This window comes from Bos indicus, chromosome 27 (genome assembly GCF_029378745.1).
Source record: "Bos indicus isolate NIAB-ARS_2022 breed Sahiwal x Tharparkar chromosome 27, NIAB-ARS_B.indTharparkar_mat_pri_1.0, whole genome shotgun sequence".
NCBI lineage: Eukaryota > Metazoa > Chordata > Mammalia > Artiodactyla > Bovidae > Bos > Bos indicus.
This window is the reverse complement of record NC_091786.1, coordinates 2,342,812-2,357,277: the sequence shown is the minus strand read 5'-3', so window position 1 is coordinate 2,357,277 and position 14,466 is coordinate 2,342,812. Positions and strand designations below refer to the sequence as shown.

General features: G+C 39.8%; 1 protein-coding gene across 1 annotated transcript in view; it reads left to right on the top strand.

Annotated features, from left to right (window-relative positions):
* Nucleotides 1-14,466, top strand: part of CSMD1 (CUB and Sushi multiple domains 1) — a 2,070,704-nt gene that overhangs the window by 1,750,112 nt on the left and 306,126 nt on the right. Inside the window, exons 24-25 of the mRNA XM_070781602.1 lie at nt 11,750-11,941; nt 12,731-12,857. Of these exons, the coding sequence (XP_070637703.1) occupies nt 11,750-11,941; nt 12,731-12,857 (319 nt within the window). The remainder of the gene's footprint in view (nt 1-11,749; nt 11,942-12,730; nt 12,858-14,466) is intronic.

The window sequence follows — 14,466 nt, the reverse complement described above, 5'->3', positions numbered from 1 at the left end:
ATTCTACTTGTTTCTTGATCCAATGTGGAAATTTTTCTGGGGAAAAGAAAATGTAACAAATGTACTGGTTATGAGAGAAGAAAAATGAAGTCCCTAAGTGGGACGTTTCAAAATTATTTACATTCATTTTTTGGCAAAGTCAAGTGACTCTTCCTTAGCGGATGAGAAGAGACATGGCTCCGTGTCTTCTCTACTTTGTCAGGTGTGCCTCAGTTCCTGCATTCCTGTCTCAGTGGGAGAGCCTGGAGGCCCCCAGAGGGAGTTCCTCCCTCGAGGAAGGGATCTCTTCAGTCTCTGCAGAGGGAAGGGATGCCCTCTGCGGCAGGCATAGCCATCTGAGTCTGAGGGCTTCCTGAAGAAGCCAGACTTTCTGTGGGCTGTCACCGTGTATTCTGGTTGTGACAAGCCCTCCAGTCTGTCTTGCTTAGGATCTTGTGATTTTTCTAAGGTTATTTTCAGGGTTAAGAGAGAGTGTGTAGATAGAAGCACCTGATGCACTAAATGTTCTATTAAGTGCTGCTTTTGCATTTGTGTCCATCTTCATGGAAACACGTCTGAAGTCAGGGCCCAGTCTGTTCATCTGGTTCCTAAGCAAATAATAGACACTGACATCACAGGGGAAAATAATAAATCAGCCACAACTTGTATTTCTCTATTGGAGTAAAAACAAAACAAAACAAAAACAAATAATGTGATGTGAATCTGCATATTCCCTCCTAAAAACAAATAAATGTAGACATAAACAGCATTAAGGTTTAGACACCAGATCTTAAAATCATATGTTAATAAGCTTATATTAGTAATAAATAACTTTTAAAAATAACTTATTGATGTGTTCCTATTTTTTCTTCCTCCTGTTTTTCCATCATTTCAGTTAATGGATTTAGTTTTTCTTAAGCAATATGGAAAGAAAAATCTGAAAAATTTTCTATGGGTGAAATAATGATATAAATCATTTTGACAGTAATGCCAAGTTTCTTTGTTGAAAGAATGTCTTTCATTGTTGAAAGCTTGTCTTAGTGTTAAAAATATGCAAGCATACTATTTTGTGTGTGCTCAGACACTCAATTATGTCTGATTCTTTGTGACCCCGTGGACTATATAGCCCACCAGGCTCCTCTGTCCATGGAATTCTCCAGACAAGAATACTGGAGTGAGTTGCCATTTCCTAGTACAAGGGATCTTCCCAACCCAGGAATCGAACCCATAGGTCTTGAATCTCCTGCATTGCAGGTGGAGTCTTTACTGCTGAGCCACCTATTTCAATTATGGTGTAGTGATCAATATATGCAGAAGTTTCTCACTTGTCACCTCGTTCTAGATATTGGCTCTACTTTTATTGATATTTAATTTCATAATCTATCAAAACCTGTATTAAATCTAGTTTTCATATCTACCCTGTTTTGCTATTGGGTTATATTAAATTATATAAGCATGCATTGGAAAGGATTTTCAGTTCTTCTTAACTTTGCTTGTTTTTGACCCTGAAGATCCATCAAAACTATAAACTAAAATTTAAAGAATCAATAATAATCGATGCTTAAAACAATTGCTATATTTTAAGCAATTTGTGGATTTCAAAGTTTAAAACTTGTTGAGTCTTATTTTTTAGACATATTATCCCTGGACAAAAACAAAGAACATAGATCTTTAAAGAGAAGCTACTTCTTAAATTCTTCCGTAAAAAAAGAAAAATGAAAAACTACCACTCTGTCTTGTAATATGTTCTGACAATAATCAAATTGCACTCTTTGTAATTAAATGTGTTGTACAGTTGGCCAAACCGACCTCCTCGTGCTTCTGGGTGTCCCTTTGTGTAAACAGATGTGTGTATGCATGCCTGTTTGTTTTGCTGGTAATACTGGAAGAAGCCTCCTCCATGGCGTGTGATGTGCTGTTTGCTGTCGGCCGGCGTTCCTTGGAAAGTACAGGTGGCTCATTTAGAAGCAGCCATATGTCGTGTGGGTGGCTGCCTGTGAATGGGCTGCCCTGTACTGATGTCCTGCTTCACAGAAACCTCGGAAAGGACAGAGGAGACTCCAGCTCCATGAGCAATTCCATCTGCACCTGAAATCTCCACATCTGTCTGTTCTCTTCTCCTTAAGCACTTGTTGATGTGATAGTAACACTATCGATGGAGCTCTGAGCACCCAGGGTCAGGCTCTGCCTGCACGTAGACCCACAGGGCACACAGGAAGTGCTTAGTGAGTGTGTGGAATTAGTTACTGGATGTCCCTTAAAGACGGACAGTATTAACTGTTGTTTTTCTTCCTGTACAGATTGTGAGCTCCTGGTGGGGCAGGACTGAGGTTAATTAGCTTTTTATCTTCATCACCTAGCAGAATATCTGACACACAGTAGGTAATTTATAAATGCATGTCAACTAAGTGATTTCATTCATGAATTAATGTTGTAGGTCAGAAAGCAAGATGTTCCAGGTTTATGTTCTCAATTTGATCAGTTAAATTACCTCATTTTTTTTCACTTTATGCCCATTAATATAGTGGGTTAAAATTATATTGGGAAATTATAGTCTCCAATATATTTTATCCATAAAAAAGTAGTGTTATTAGACCAAGCTTCTGCTTATAATTTACTACCTTCATCATCAGGTAGAAATCATGATTAAAAGTACATTTTAGGAGAATAGTAATACATTTACAGACAGAGTAGTGATATTTATGTCAATATTTTTGCTTAAAACTAAAGTTGTATTATATATACTTTATGGAATACTACTCAGTCATTAAAAAGAAATAACGCCACTCACAGCACATAAATGGACCTAGAGAGTGTCATACTGAGTGAAATAAGTCAGAGAAGGAAAAAATATCATATGATATCCCTTATATATGGAATATAAAAAGAAATGATACAAATGAACTTATAAAACAGAAAGAGACCCACAGAGTTAGAGAATGAACTTATGGTTGCAAGGGGTAAGGATAGTTAGGGAGTTTGGGATGACATGTACACACTGCTATCTTTAAAATGCGTAACTGTCGAGGACCTATTGTATAACACATGGAACTCTGCTCAGTGTTATATGCCAGCCCATATGGGAGAGTTTAGGGGAGAATGGATACATGCATATGTATGGCTGAGTCCCTTTGCCGTTCACCTGAAACCACCACGACATTGTTAATCAGCTATACTGTAATACAAAATAAAAAATTTAAAGTTTAGGGGGAAAAAATTAAAATGTATAAAAGACATGGATCATCTGAACATATAGAGTAGTTATGCCAGACAAACATTAATATCTATCAGATAAGTCACAGCTCTTTCTGTTTGTTGAAAGGAACCACTCTTATAAAACATAGACGTTCCTATTAAATGTTTTGCGCATGTCCTACTGTTAACCTCCAACAGAAGTGACTACAATAAGAAATAACTAAGAAAAAGTAGAGAAACTAATAGAAAATACAGGCTGAAAACAACAGAGACCAGAACCATACATTTGTTATGCTTGTGTCCATGTTGGCTCATATTTTGTTTCTGCTGCTTGGAAACTTGTCACAATGTGCTTTATTTGTTATTATTTCTGATTTCTCTGTTGGAGAGTAAGCTCTCTAAGGCAGCAACCTTTCTCTAAAGTTCTCTAAAGTCCCCACCATTTTTGGCACCAGGAGCCTACTTCGTGGAAGACAGTTTTTCCATAGACTGGAGGTGGGGGATGGTTTCGGGATGATTCACGCACCTTACAGTTACTGTGCACTTTATTTATAATCGAATGCTGCCACTGATCTGACAGGCAGTATGGTCCTTGGCCAGGAGGTTGGGGAACCCTGCTCTAAGGCCTGCTACTTTCTGATTCTTGTCCCAAAATGCTGCAAAGCTTGTTTGTTTTTAATTATTTCCTAGAAGAAGCTGTTGGTGAAGGATTGCCTTGTTTTCCTGGATACATTCACTGGATCTGTGATGAGATGACACCATGTTATGAGCTGATGATGTTGGTGCTTCCTCTCTGCCTGACACATGAGCCCTATGCCTCTCATACCAGCTCTGTTCCCTTTCCTGTCTTCTCTGCTCATCACAGGCCATCTCTCATCACTTAAGTTCCCTCTGCCTGATAAGCTTTGTATGCACACATAATCTTCCCTTGTCTACTATCACATATCCCCTGCTCAGTTCAGTTCAGTTCAGTCGCTCAGTCGTGTCCTACTCTTTGAGACCCCATAAATCGCAGCACGCCAGGCCTCCCTGTCCATCACCAACTCCCGGAGTTCACTCAGACTCGGTCCATTGAGTCAGTGATGCCATCCAGCCATCTCATCCTGTGTCGGCCTTTTCTCCTCCTGCCCCGAATCCCTCCCGGCATCAGAGTCTTTTCCAGTGAGTCAACTCTTTGCCTGAGGTGGCCAGAGTACTGGAGTTTCAGCTTTAGCATCATTCCTTCCAAAGAAATCCCAGGGCTGATCTCCTTCAGAATGGACTGGCTGGACCTCCTTGCAGTCTAAGGGACTCTCAACAGTCTTCTCCAACACCACACTTCAAAGGCGTCAATTCTTCGGCGCCCAGGCTTCTTCACAGTCCAACTCTCACATCCATACATGACCACTGGAAAAACCATAACCTTGACTAGACGGACCTTTGTTGGCAAAGTAATGTCTCTGCTTTTGAATATGCTACCTAGGTAGGTCAAAAGTTTCCTTCTAAGGAGTAAGCGTCTTTTAATTTCATGGCTGCAGTCACCATCTGCAGTGATTTTGGAGCCCCCAAAAATAAAGTCTGACACTGTTTCCACTGTTTCCCCATCTATTTCCCATGAAGTGATGGGACCGGATGCCATGATCTTCATTTTCTGAATGTTGAGCTTTAAGCCAACTTTTTCACTCTCCACTTTCATTTTCATCAAGAGGCTTTTTAGTTCCTCTTCACTTTCTGCCATAAGGGTGGTGTAATCTGCATATCTGAGGTTATTGATATTTCTCCCAGCAATCTTGATTCCAGCTTGTGTTTCTTCCAGTCCAGCGTTTCTCATGATGTACTCTGCATAGAAGTTAAATAAGCAGGGTGACAATATACAGCCTCGACATACTCCTTTTCCTATTTGGAACCAGTCTGTTGTTCCATGTCCAGTTCCTTTCAACACTAAATAAGCATCTGTTCCATTTTCCTGCCTTTTTCCCCACTCCACTCCGTCATCCAGAGGGCCAATGATTATCTCTCTGAAATGCAAATGTGTTTGCATCACTGCCTGTTCAGCTGCCCTGGTTTCTCCCAGACTCCATCACACACTGACTCAGTCTCAACTCCCTGGGCTGCAGTCCAGCCCTTGCCAGTCTTGTCCATATCCACTCCATCTTCTCTGCAGCCCTCTTCCCACTCCACCTCCACACACTTAAAAAGAAGCTTCAGCAAATACCCATACTCCCAGAAATGGCTTTGCACTCCTGGGAGAGACCACATTCTTCCAGATGCCCACACACCTGTGAAGACTTGACCTGAAGTTTCTCCTCCCTTCTGGTTTTATCACCCCTGATGCCAACTATCCTTTTGGACTAACTCAGGTCTTCTTCCAACCTTCCTGCTTCCTTTTGTGCCTCTCTCATCCTTCACAGGAATCTCTCCTCCTCTACTACAGCATTTATCATATTATCTTGAAAATGCTATTTTCTTGTCTGTGTAATTAACTAGACTATAGAAGATAGAACCCTGTTCATTCTGTGCTTCTCAAAGTCCCTGCCCTAGAAGTGATACTAAATATGTTTGGAAATTTAGATGATACACTGATTATAAGTTATTACTGCAGTGTGTTAGAAGAGGATTCACCCTTTCGATATGTTTAAAGACTGATTCAGAGTGAAATGAATAGTATGATTCAATAGTAATATTCAGGTGAATAGTATGAATTCTTTCAGAAAGATTTCCCAGAACATGTATTAACAATTGGAACCACTGGGTAGCTCTTCTCAAAGTCAGAGTGTAGTCAACATGAAAGATTTGTTCTGGAATTATATAATATATTCAGAATTGCACATATCAAGACGGACTTCTGGAATTCTTAGCTGTGATTACATTCCATTATTATATCTTAGCAATATGTTTGATAAAAACCAATATGGTTCCATAAAAATAGTTAATCTCTTTGGTTATCTGATTCTCATTCTGGACTTCTTCAGTTTTTTGTTTGTTTTTTTTTTCCCCTTTGAAGCTCAGAGCTTCTGAGCTCCATTTAAACATTATCACAATCCTGATGATTATTGCTATTCTGGGAAAATTCAGTGTCTTTCCACTGGGGCTGCTCACATAATCACAAAATAATAACAATGATAATAAAATTTAGCATGTTGGGGAAAAGAAATTGATTAAATTCAAACAACATGGCTGACCAAAAAATCAATTTGAAACCAATCACAGCACAGCTGAACAAATAGTGTAGATATATAATTTAATAGATAACAGTTTAAAAACTAAACACACACACGCACTTCACCCAGAATTTCTTTCTTGAATAATGAGATTTATGTTTAAAAACATGAGTTAATCAAATATTTCATGATACTCATGGTTAGTGAATTTTACTTTCAAGTGAACTACAAAAGTGAGTTTCAGAAATGCTCTCCCCTCAAACACATTTCTCTGTAGACGACTGCAAATAAAGGAAGTTAATAAAAAAGAACTTTTAAGTGTTAGGCATAGTTCTCCTTATCTGTTATCTGAATGAAGTGAGCTGTTGTTGGTTTTGCATATAGCAACATTTCTTAGATTACTAACTTTTATTTTTTTTTGCAAAGAGTACATTGTGCAAATTGAAATGTCTTATTAGGTAAAGCAAAGAGATAACAGGTTTCTATAAACATTGTGAGGCTTTATCAATGGTTCATAGGAGAAGGTGTCAGAAGTGTACACATGATAAAGATTCTTCATCAGTTGTGTACTCAGAGCTCACCAGAGAATGAAGGTAGTTTCTGAAGAGTCCCTGGGATGCAGGATGAAGAATTCACAAGCCAACTGTGACCCTCACTGCTCTTCTTGGGTGTATGAAATGGATTAAGTCTACACCAGCTTCTTTTCAAACATAAGTGCTTTATTTGGAAGATAAGAACTAGTCAAAATACTTGAGAGTTAAGTGGAAGTCTCTTGTAACAGTAATATTTTGTTAGAGTTTGGAGAGATATAAGATTTAATCCTTAAAAACATTAAAATTGGGTAATAGCTGCAAAAGATGAAGTAATAATGTTCATTAGTCTGATGTTTGGAGCTTGTTTTGACTAAAACATTTATTCAAAGCATCTTTACTATTTATGTGACTAAGAAGAAATCACTGGAAAACAGAAAGAAATGGAATTGCTAAATAGATCCAAACAGCAATTGCAACTCTTAATAGGTAATGTTTTGACAGATAACTTTAATCTTTTTAAAGGTTCTATGGCACAAAGAAAATACAGAAAACCAGTATTTGTACGCTGATTTATGTCAAGGTAGTGGCTTCAAGTTAGAAAAGGATATATTCTCTATATTTTTAAAGTCATTACTCTATAGTAGCCTTAAGAGTAGTCATTCTAAAGTCTTTTAGATTCTAATTAAAATGGAAAAACCTCTTATTTGGAGGACTACCTCTGTTGATCTAAATTAAATGTAAGAGAATATTTCTGAGATATTTTAATGACCCACAGAAAAAATATTTTTCCTAAAATGGACACAGGGTGAACATCCCAGAATTTTATAATGCCAATTAAGAAATCTGTTACTATACATCACTTCAACTTGGTTCACCAGTGTCTACAAGCAATACTGAAATTTTTAAGAGACAATGTTAATATTATGCCCTAATCAAATGGCAAGCAGGACTCAATTGAAATGACTCTTACTCTGTTTTTGGAGAGAGGTAGCGTATCTACTGCATGTGGATGGACTCAGAGTCCAAGGGCCAAGCTGGTTCACGGCACAAGCAGCAAGAAATAGAAATCTGGGGTTTCTGGAGATCTTTCTCTAGTCCTTTAGAGATGTCGATTCCTCTGGGGATAAATGTCTATGATTCTTCCTGTAACTGTGCATGAATTATTAAATCCTGTAAGAAGCTTTGTACAAACACAGCTCTTTTCACTGACTTGAAAAACTGAATTTGAGAATATCAACATAATAAAAATAAAAAAAACAAATACTTTTCAAGTTTCTGACAAGAAGAATATATTTAATATAATGACCTCAGGTAGGTCTAGAAGCTTTAGACATTTAAGTATCAAGTATAGGACTTTCAGCAAAATAATGTATTTCGTGATGCCATCAAGGATTTAACTGATCTTTTAAAAAAAAATAATAACAGAAGGAGCATAAGTAAAACAAGACAGCTGGCAATGGAAAGAATAAATGCCCTTTCAAAAACAGCATGACTTAACTCATCTGTGTGACAATATATAGTTTAGAAAAAGATGAAATCTTTCTAGACTGAGTGATAGAAAAAACAATAAAACAATCATTTTTCTAAAAATTCAACACAGATAAAGTTTAGTAGACATTTGTGTTGGTACATTGTTGTTTTATTGTTTTTCAATGATTCTTACTTCCTTCCTTTAAAAAGTTTCATAATACAAGTTTTTGGGGCAGAGGAAATATTTCTTCAAGCTAATTTTAATATAAACAAGTTCTGTGATTTTAGAACTTTGACAGCTTATTTGATGGAAGACTTTAAAAGCCATGCTATCTGAACTTAGAGGGAAAGTCTGGATAACCTTTAAGCATGAGTCTCTTGTCTGTAGAGTTGATGGCTATAAGCTAATGAGACAGCACATAAGTCACCAGGAAAATCAATGTCATTACTTTATCTTTTATAGGCATTAATCTCCAGTGAGGACAATCTTTCATAACAAAAGTCTTCTGTATAACCAGGAAATAACTCACTGTCAGAATAAAAGGTCTTGGACAAGCTGGACCATTTCTCTATCCAGCCCTTAATCATCCTCAGAAGGTCTTTGCGTCACAAAGTTTAGTCTTAAAAAATTAGACAGAATATTGACAGCTTTTCAGAATTGAGTCTCAGCCTTCTCCAGAAACTGAGAAATTATTGGTTTCTCTTAAAACTGTTTATATCTAGTTTTCATAATCTAATTTTAGGATTTAAGCATCTCCACTTTTGAAATATGTATTTATTCAACAATCATTTTATTAAGCTAAAAATTCCAGCTTTCTGGTGTTTCTGGAAGAATCAGAAGCTTGGGTTACGGGGTGAGGGGGTGTGGATTTTAGCAGGACAGCTAAATAGAACTTCGGGTCTATTGGCACTTGAGTCTGGCTCCTCTCATGTCAGATTTACTTCTCCAGGTTCCTGTCACAGGAGCACAAACAAAAGGGACACATGTTTGACTCTTTCTGTTTCTCATTTTGAGACCTAGATTTTGTCTGCTGCTTATTTCGTTTTATGTTCCATTGTCATTGATACTCAGATACCTAATTTGACTTCCAAATGCTGAAACAGTTTGAAACATTGGTGATTATCATTATCCGTGGAGCCCTACTCCAGCCGTCACTCTCCGCTGGCCATTGTACCCCAGCCAGTGATAGTTTCTTGTTCCGGCCACCCTGGGCAGTGGTGCTTTTGAAAGCACCACCCTGACACTGTCTCATCCAAGCCCCAAACCAATAAAACAGTAACAACAAAGACTTTGCTTCCTTTTCCCTTCTGCACAAGAGACACTATGGCTAAATAATATGCAGGGCCTTTGACAAGGCAGGAGTAAGGATGGTGGTTCTATCTAAGTGAGTTCAGCAGCTTAGCATATTCCTTTCCTGGTGGTGTTGGGACTATGCAAAACAGACTGGAGTTGTCAGGTATCTGCATGAGCCCTGAAACCCTATGTGCATGGGACCCTTCTTCTTAATTCTGATCCCCTTTGTGGCAACTTAAAATATCCTTTTGCTTTGTGCTGAAATAGATACACTGTCCTTCTGGGCATCTTGAGTTACAGCTATTTGCATTTCTTAAATAGATAAACAGTTTTCATAAAGGCACAATAAGTAAAGACTGACATTTTATAGAAAAAAAAAAGTATTTCAGGAAACTTCCCTTGGCCACTACATGTAAATTCTCAAATGTGTACTGGTTTCCCTCCCGTGTACACACCGGCAGAACTCCATCTGGATTATGTAGAGATTCTGAGGATAAATGATCATGTGAATTTAAAGATGTATCTTCCTCAATGGAAAAGCATTCAGAATGCAAATTTGACAGGAAGACTTAGCAAAACTCACACATTCATTTTATTTTATTTATTTTCGTGAAAAGGAAGAAGTCAAAGTTAGGTGGAAATAGATGAAAACAACCCATGTATTCCTTCGAGTTTCCAGCTCTACTTTTTTTAATGGTCAAAATTTGCATCGTGATATGGGAAGAGAGATTTGTTAGTGTAGAACTCTCTTCACAGATGGCCTTAAATTATTGCTTCACATGAAAGCAATATACAGCTCTTGGTACCACAGAGGCTAAATCTTCACTTCTGTCATCTCTTTCTTCGAGTCTCAGAGCTTAGTTTGATGAAGTCACTATGATGATTCATTCTGGAGTTTGTGCTACACACAGAGCAGCTCAGGAACCTCACCCTGGCCCCAGGTGGGACACAGAGCCCAGCTCCGTGAGTAGGAAGGACATGGAAATTTCCAAGCTTGAGATCTGGGCATTTTAGAGGAAGTGGGCCTGGAGGGAGGGGCTTGAGTGAACACAGACAATAAGCACCTGGAGGTAGCGAGGGTGGCCCTCCCGGAAGGCCCCAGGTGTGACAAAAGGCAGTGTGGAGACAGGAAAAGCTTACGTGAACTCACTGGAGAATCTAGATGCTGACTGGACGTGTGAGTCAGATGATGATGGCCTGGAGCTCTTTGGAATAAAGACTCTCCTTGTGTTACTGAAAGTGGGGTCTAGCTGCTTGCTGCTTGAAAGCTAATACTCAAGAGGCAAGACTGGTGAAAAGGAAAGTCATTTCAGAGAGTGGCAATAAGGATGGAAGGTGGGCTCATGTCCAAAAGCTGATTCCATGCCCCCCGGCACACACACACACACTGACACTCAGCAGGCAAGAGCTTTTATCAATGGAGGGGGCAGTACCTGCACAAACAGCACAGTCAGCTCTGATGGTCGTCTTGAAGCTGGTCATCAGTGGTCTGATCATGGTCTTCTTGACTGCTTCAAGTACAGTTAGTCTTCAGTTCCAGGGTCAATTTGTTAACATTTCTTTGAGACCAGTTCTAGGAATTGTGACACCTTATGTCATGGCTACAGTCTGGGCGTCGTGTAGTTAACTTCTTCCAGCTGGTGGGGGTTTCAGTATCTTCAGGATATGGCTCAGAAAATTGTCTGCAGCCCTTGAGGAGAAACTGAACGTCCTTGACCTTGTTTAATGGCTAAACTATTATTATTTTTTTCTGTTTGAGTGCTTTCTCACTTCTCTGATTAAGCTTATTATTTGACTAAATTTTTTCTACAGACAAAAGGCAGGTGGAGGAGATGGGGTGAGGGGTGGGGGTTGGGGTGGTGGGGGAAGGACCGTACTGTCCTGCTGGGCTTCAGTCATAAGTATATTAATAGACAGGAACAAATAAAGTGGTAAAACCCCAAGAAACAAACCAGTGGTTAACAGATAAACCCAATCAAGACCCACATGTATTTCCGTGTTTTTAAATTCAGAGTCTTCTTTTTCTTCCTACACGTCAAAGGACATTTAACAACCCTGTCTGTTTCATCAGTGTTTGAACCCCAATACAGATGCCACAGTGACTTCTTTCTACTCACCCCTCCCCTCCTTGCTCACAGGTTTTGACCTAGTGAAATGTGAGGACCCGGGGACCCCTAACTATGGCTATAGGATCCGGGATGAAGGCCACTTCACCGACACGGTCATCCTGTACAGCTGTAACCCGGGCTACGCTATGCACGGCGGGGGCACTTTGACCTGTCTGAGTGGAGACCGGAGAGTGTGGGACAGGCCACTACCTTCCTGTGTAGGTGAGTTGCCTGCAAGTGCGTGCTGGGGGCAGGAAGCCCAGGGTCTTCCGACTTGATTCTCCCAGCACAGGAAGACTTCTATTGCTCTTTCTCCAGTGTGGATTTAATCCTAATATTTGCGAGAGGCTTTCCTGGTGGCTCAGTGATAAAGAATCCATCTCCCTGCCCATGTAGGAGACCCAGGTTCAGTCCCTGGCTCAGGAAGATCCCCTGGAGGAGGGCATGGCAACCCACTCCAGCATTCTTGCCTGGAGAACCCCATGGACAGAGGAGTCTGGTGGGCTACAGTCCATGGGTCACAAAAAGTGGGACACAACTGAGCCTAAGTGACTAAACAGCAAAGACAATATTGTGAGTGTGTGTGTGTGTGAGTGCATGTGTGTAGGTAGGAAAAACACATCTCCTAGTACTGTTTTATTGAGAAGTAATATTAGATACTATATATAGAAGAAGTAGTAGTAGCATATATAGAAGCATATATAGAATTATATAGAGAGGTATTATTACTTCTTCTATATACAGAATTATTATTAGATACTTCTTCTGTACACAGAAATATCACCAGATTTATAACATGGCCTTTCACTGCTGTTTCACTCTCTTGACTTTGCACAGAGGATACCAACTGGGGAACAAGTAAATTTAGAAAAGCAGTGACAGGAACAGCGAGATACTGTGATTGTTTTCCTGTGATGCAACACGATTGTGATGGTTTGGGCTTTTCAAGGTGGTTAAAGTGAAACCTGTAAGGCCTGGAGTAAACTTATCCATTTTTTGAATCCATTGCAGCGGAATGTGGGGGGCGGATCCACGCTGCCACTTCAGGACGCATCCTGTCTCCGGGATACCCCGCTCCCTATGACAACAACCTCCACTGCACCTGGGTGGTAGAGGCAGACCCGGGGAAGACCATCAGGTACTCAGTTTATTGGGTTTCAGTGATTTGAGAATCAAAGCATGTCTCCTATTCTTATAGTGAAGACAGTAGTACGTCTCTTATTATCCATGATTAGATTTAAGTTTCTGAGTCAAAGGAAAAAATGTAAACACATGGCCAAATTTTTCATTGTCTTGCATGCTCACTTTGGTATTCCTTTGAAAACTTGTGTTAAGGCATCCAAAGTAAAGATAAAAAGAAATTAAGTACATCAGCTAGCTTTGGCTACATAACAAGTGGCCCCCCAAAATTTAGTCACTGCAAACAATGACTTACGTGCTCATGACTTTCTGAGTTGCTGGGCAGTTCTGGTTGGTTGGGGGGAGTGGTCTAGGAGGGCCTCATGCAGGTGTGGGGACCTTAGCTGGATGATTAAAGGTGGGGGTCTCTCTGCATCAGGTTCTGTTCCTTTAGGAAACTAGTGATGATGGAATTTTCCTAGAAGAAAAACATGGAGGCTTTTCAAACTTCTGTTTGCATCACATTTGCTAATGTTCCATCTGCCAAAACACATCTCGGGGGAAAAAAAATGTTTGAAGAAATATATTCCTCCCTTAATGGGAAAAGAATAGTCCTAAATGACGCTATTTTTAAATTAACAAGTAAACCAATGAAAAGTAATTTTTGAAAGTAAATCCTCCATGTGCCAAAAGGGTGTGTCAAAACCACAGTACAGTATGTAAAGCAAGAGGACATTTCAGTTAAAACTAAGTTGTTCTTTAACTGAAGAACATGTTGAGAACATGCATTCTGTAGTCATAGCCCTTAAAGACCCCTTTTTCCTCCCACCATCTCTCCTCTTTCGTTCTTTTGAATGTTAATTAAAATAAACAACAACTCTGTTCGGACTTCCCTGGTGGCTCAGTGGTAAAGAATCCGCCTGCCAATGAGTCACGGGTTTGACCCCTGATCTGGGAAGAGTCCACCTGCCTCAGAGCTCCTAAGCCCATGTGCCACAGCTACTGAGCCTGTGCTTTAGAGCCCCTGCTGAGCAACGAGAGGCCAACACAGTGAGAAGCCTGAGCACCACAGCTAGAGAGTAGCTCCCGCTCTGTGCAACCAGAGAGAAACCTCCTACAGCAATGAAGATCGAGCAGCGGCCACAAATAAACACTTATAAAAAAAGGAGAAGGAAAAAAAAAAAAACACCCCTGAGCCAGTCTTAACCACTCCCTCCAATCCTCTTCCTGTTTTCTGTGTTATTACACTGACCAGAGTTTAAAAGAATCTGGTCATCAGCTCCTTTAAAATATGAGAAATATCTGAAAGAGACATATGCAAAGCAGAAACCTCTTTATGGGGCAAGTGGGTATATGAAAACATTCAGGAACTAGTGGATTTTGTCCTTACTCACAAATGGTTTGCCCAGTAAACTTAGTAAACATATCCTCCTGCAACTTTAATAAGATGGGATGCTCAGGAGTGAGGGGGCCTGCTCATCCCATTTGGTGACACTCTGTTTTTCTTTGATGGCCTCCGTCCTCCCTGAAATTCACCAGACTTTCTTGACATTTGGTCACATCAACATCTTGGGAGTGAGTTAGACTCACATGGAACAAACTATTACCACTTTCAAACCCTCCAAAAT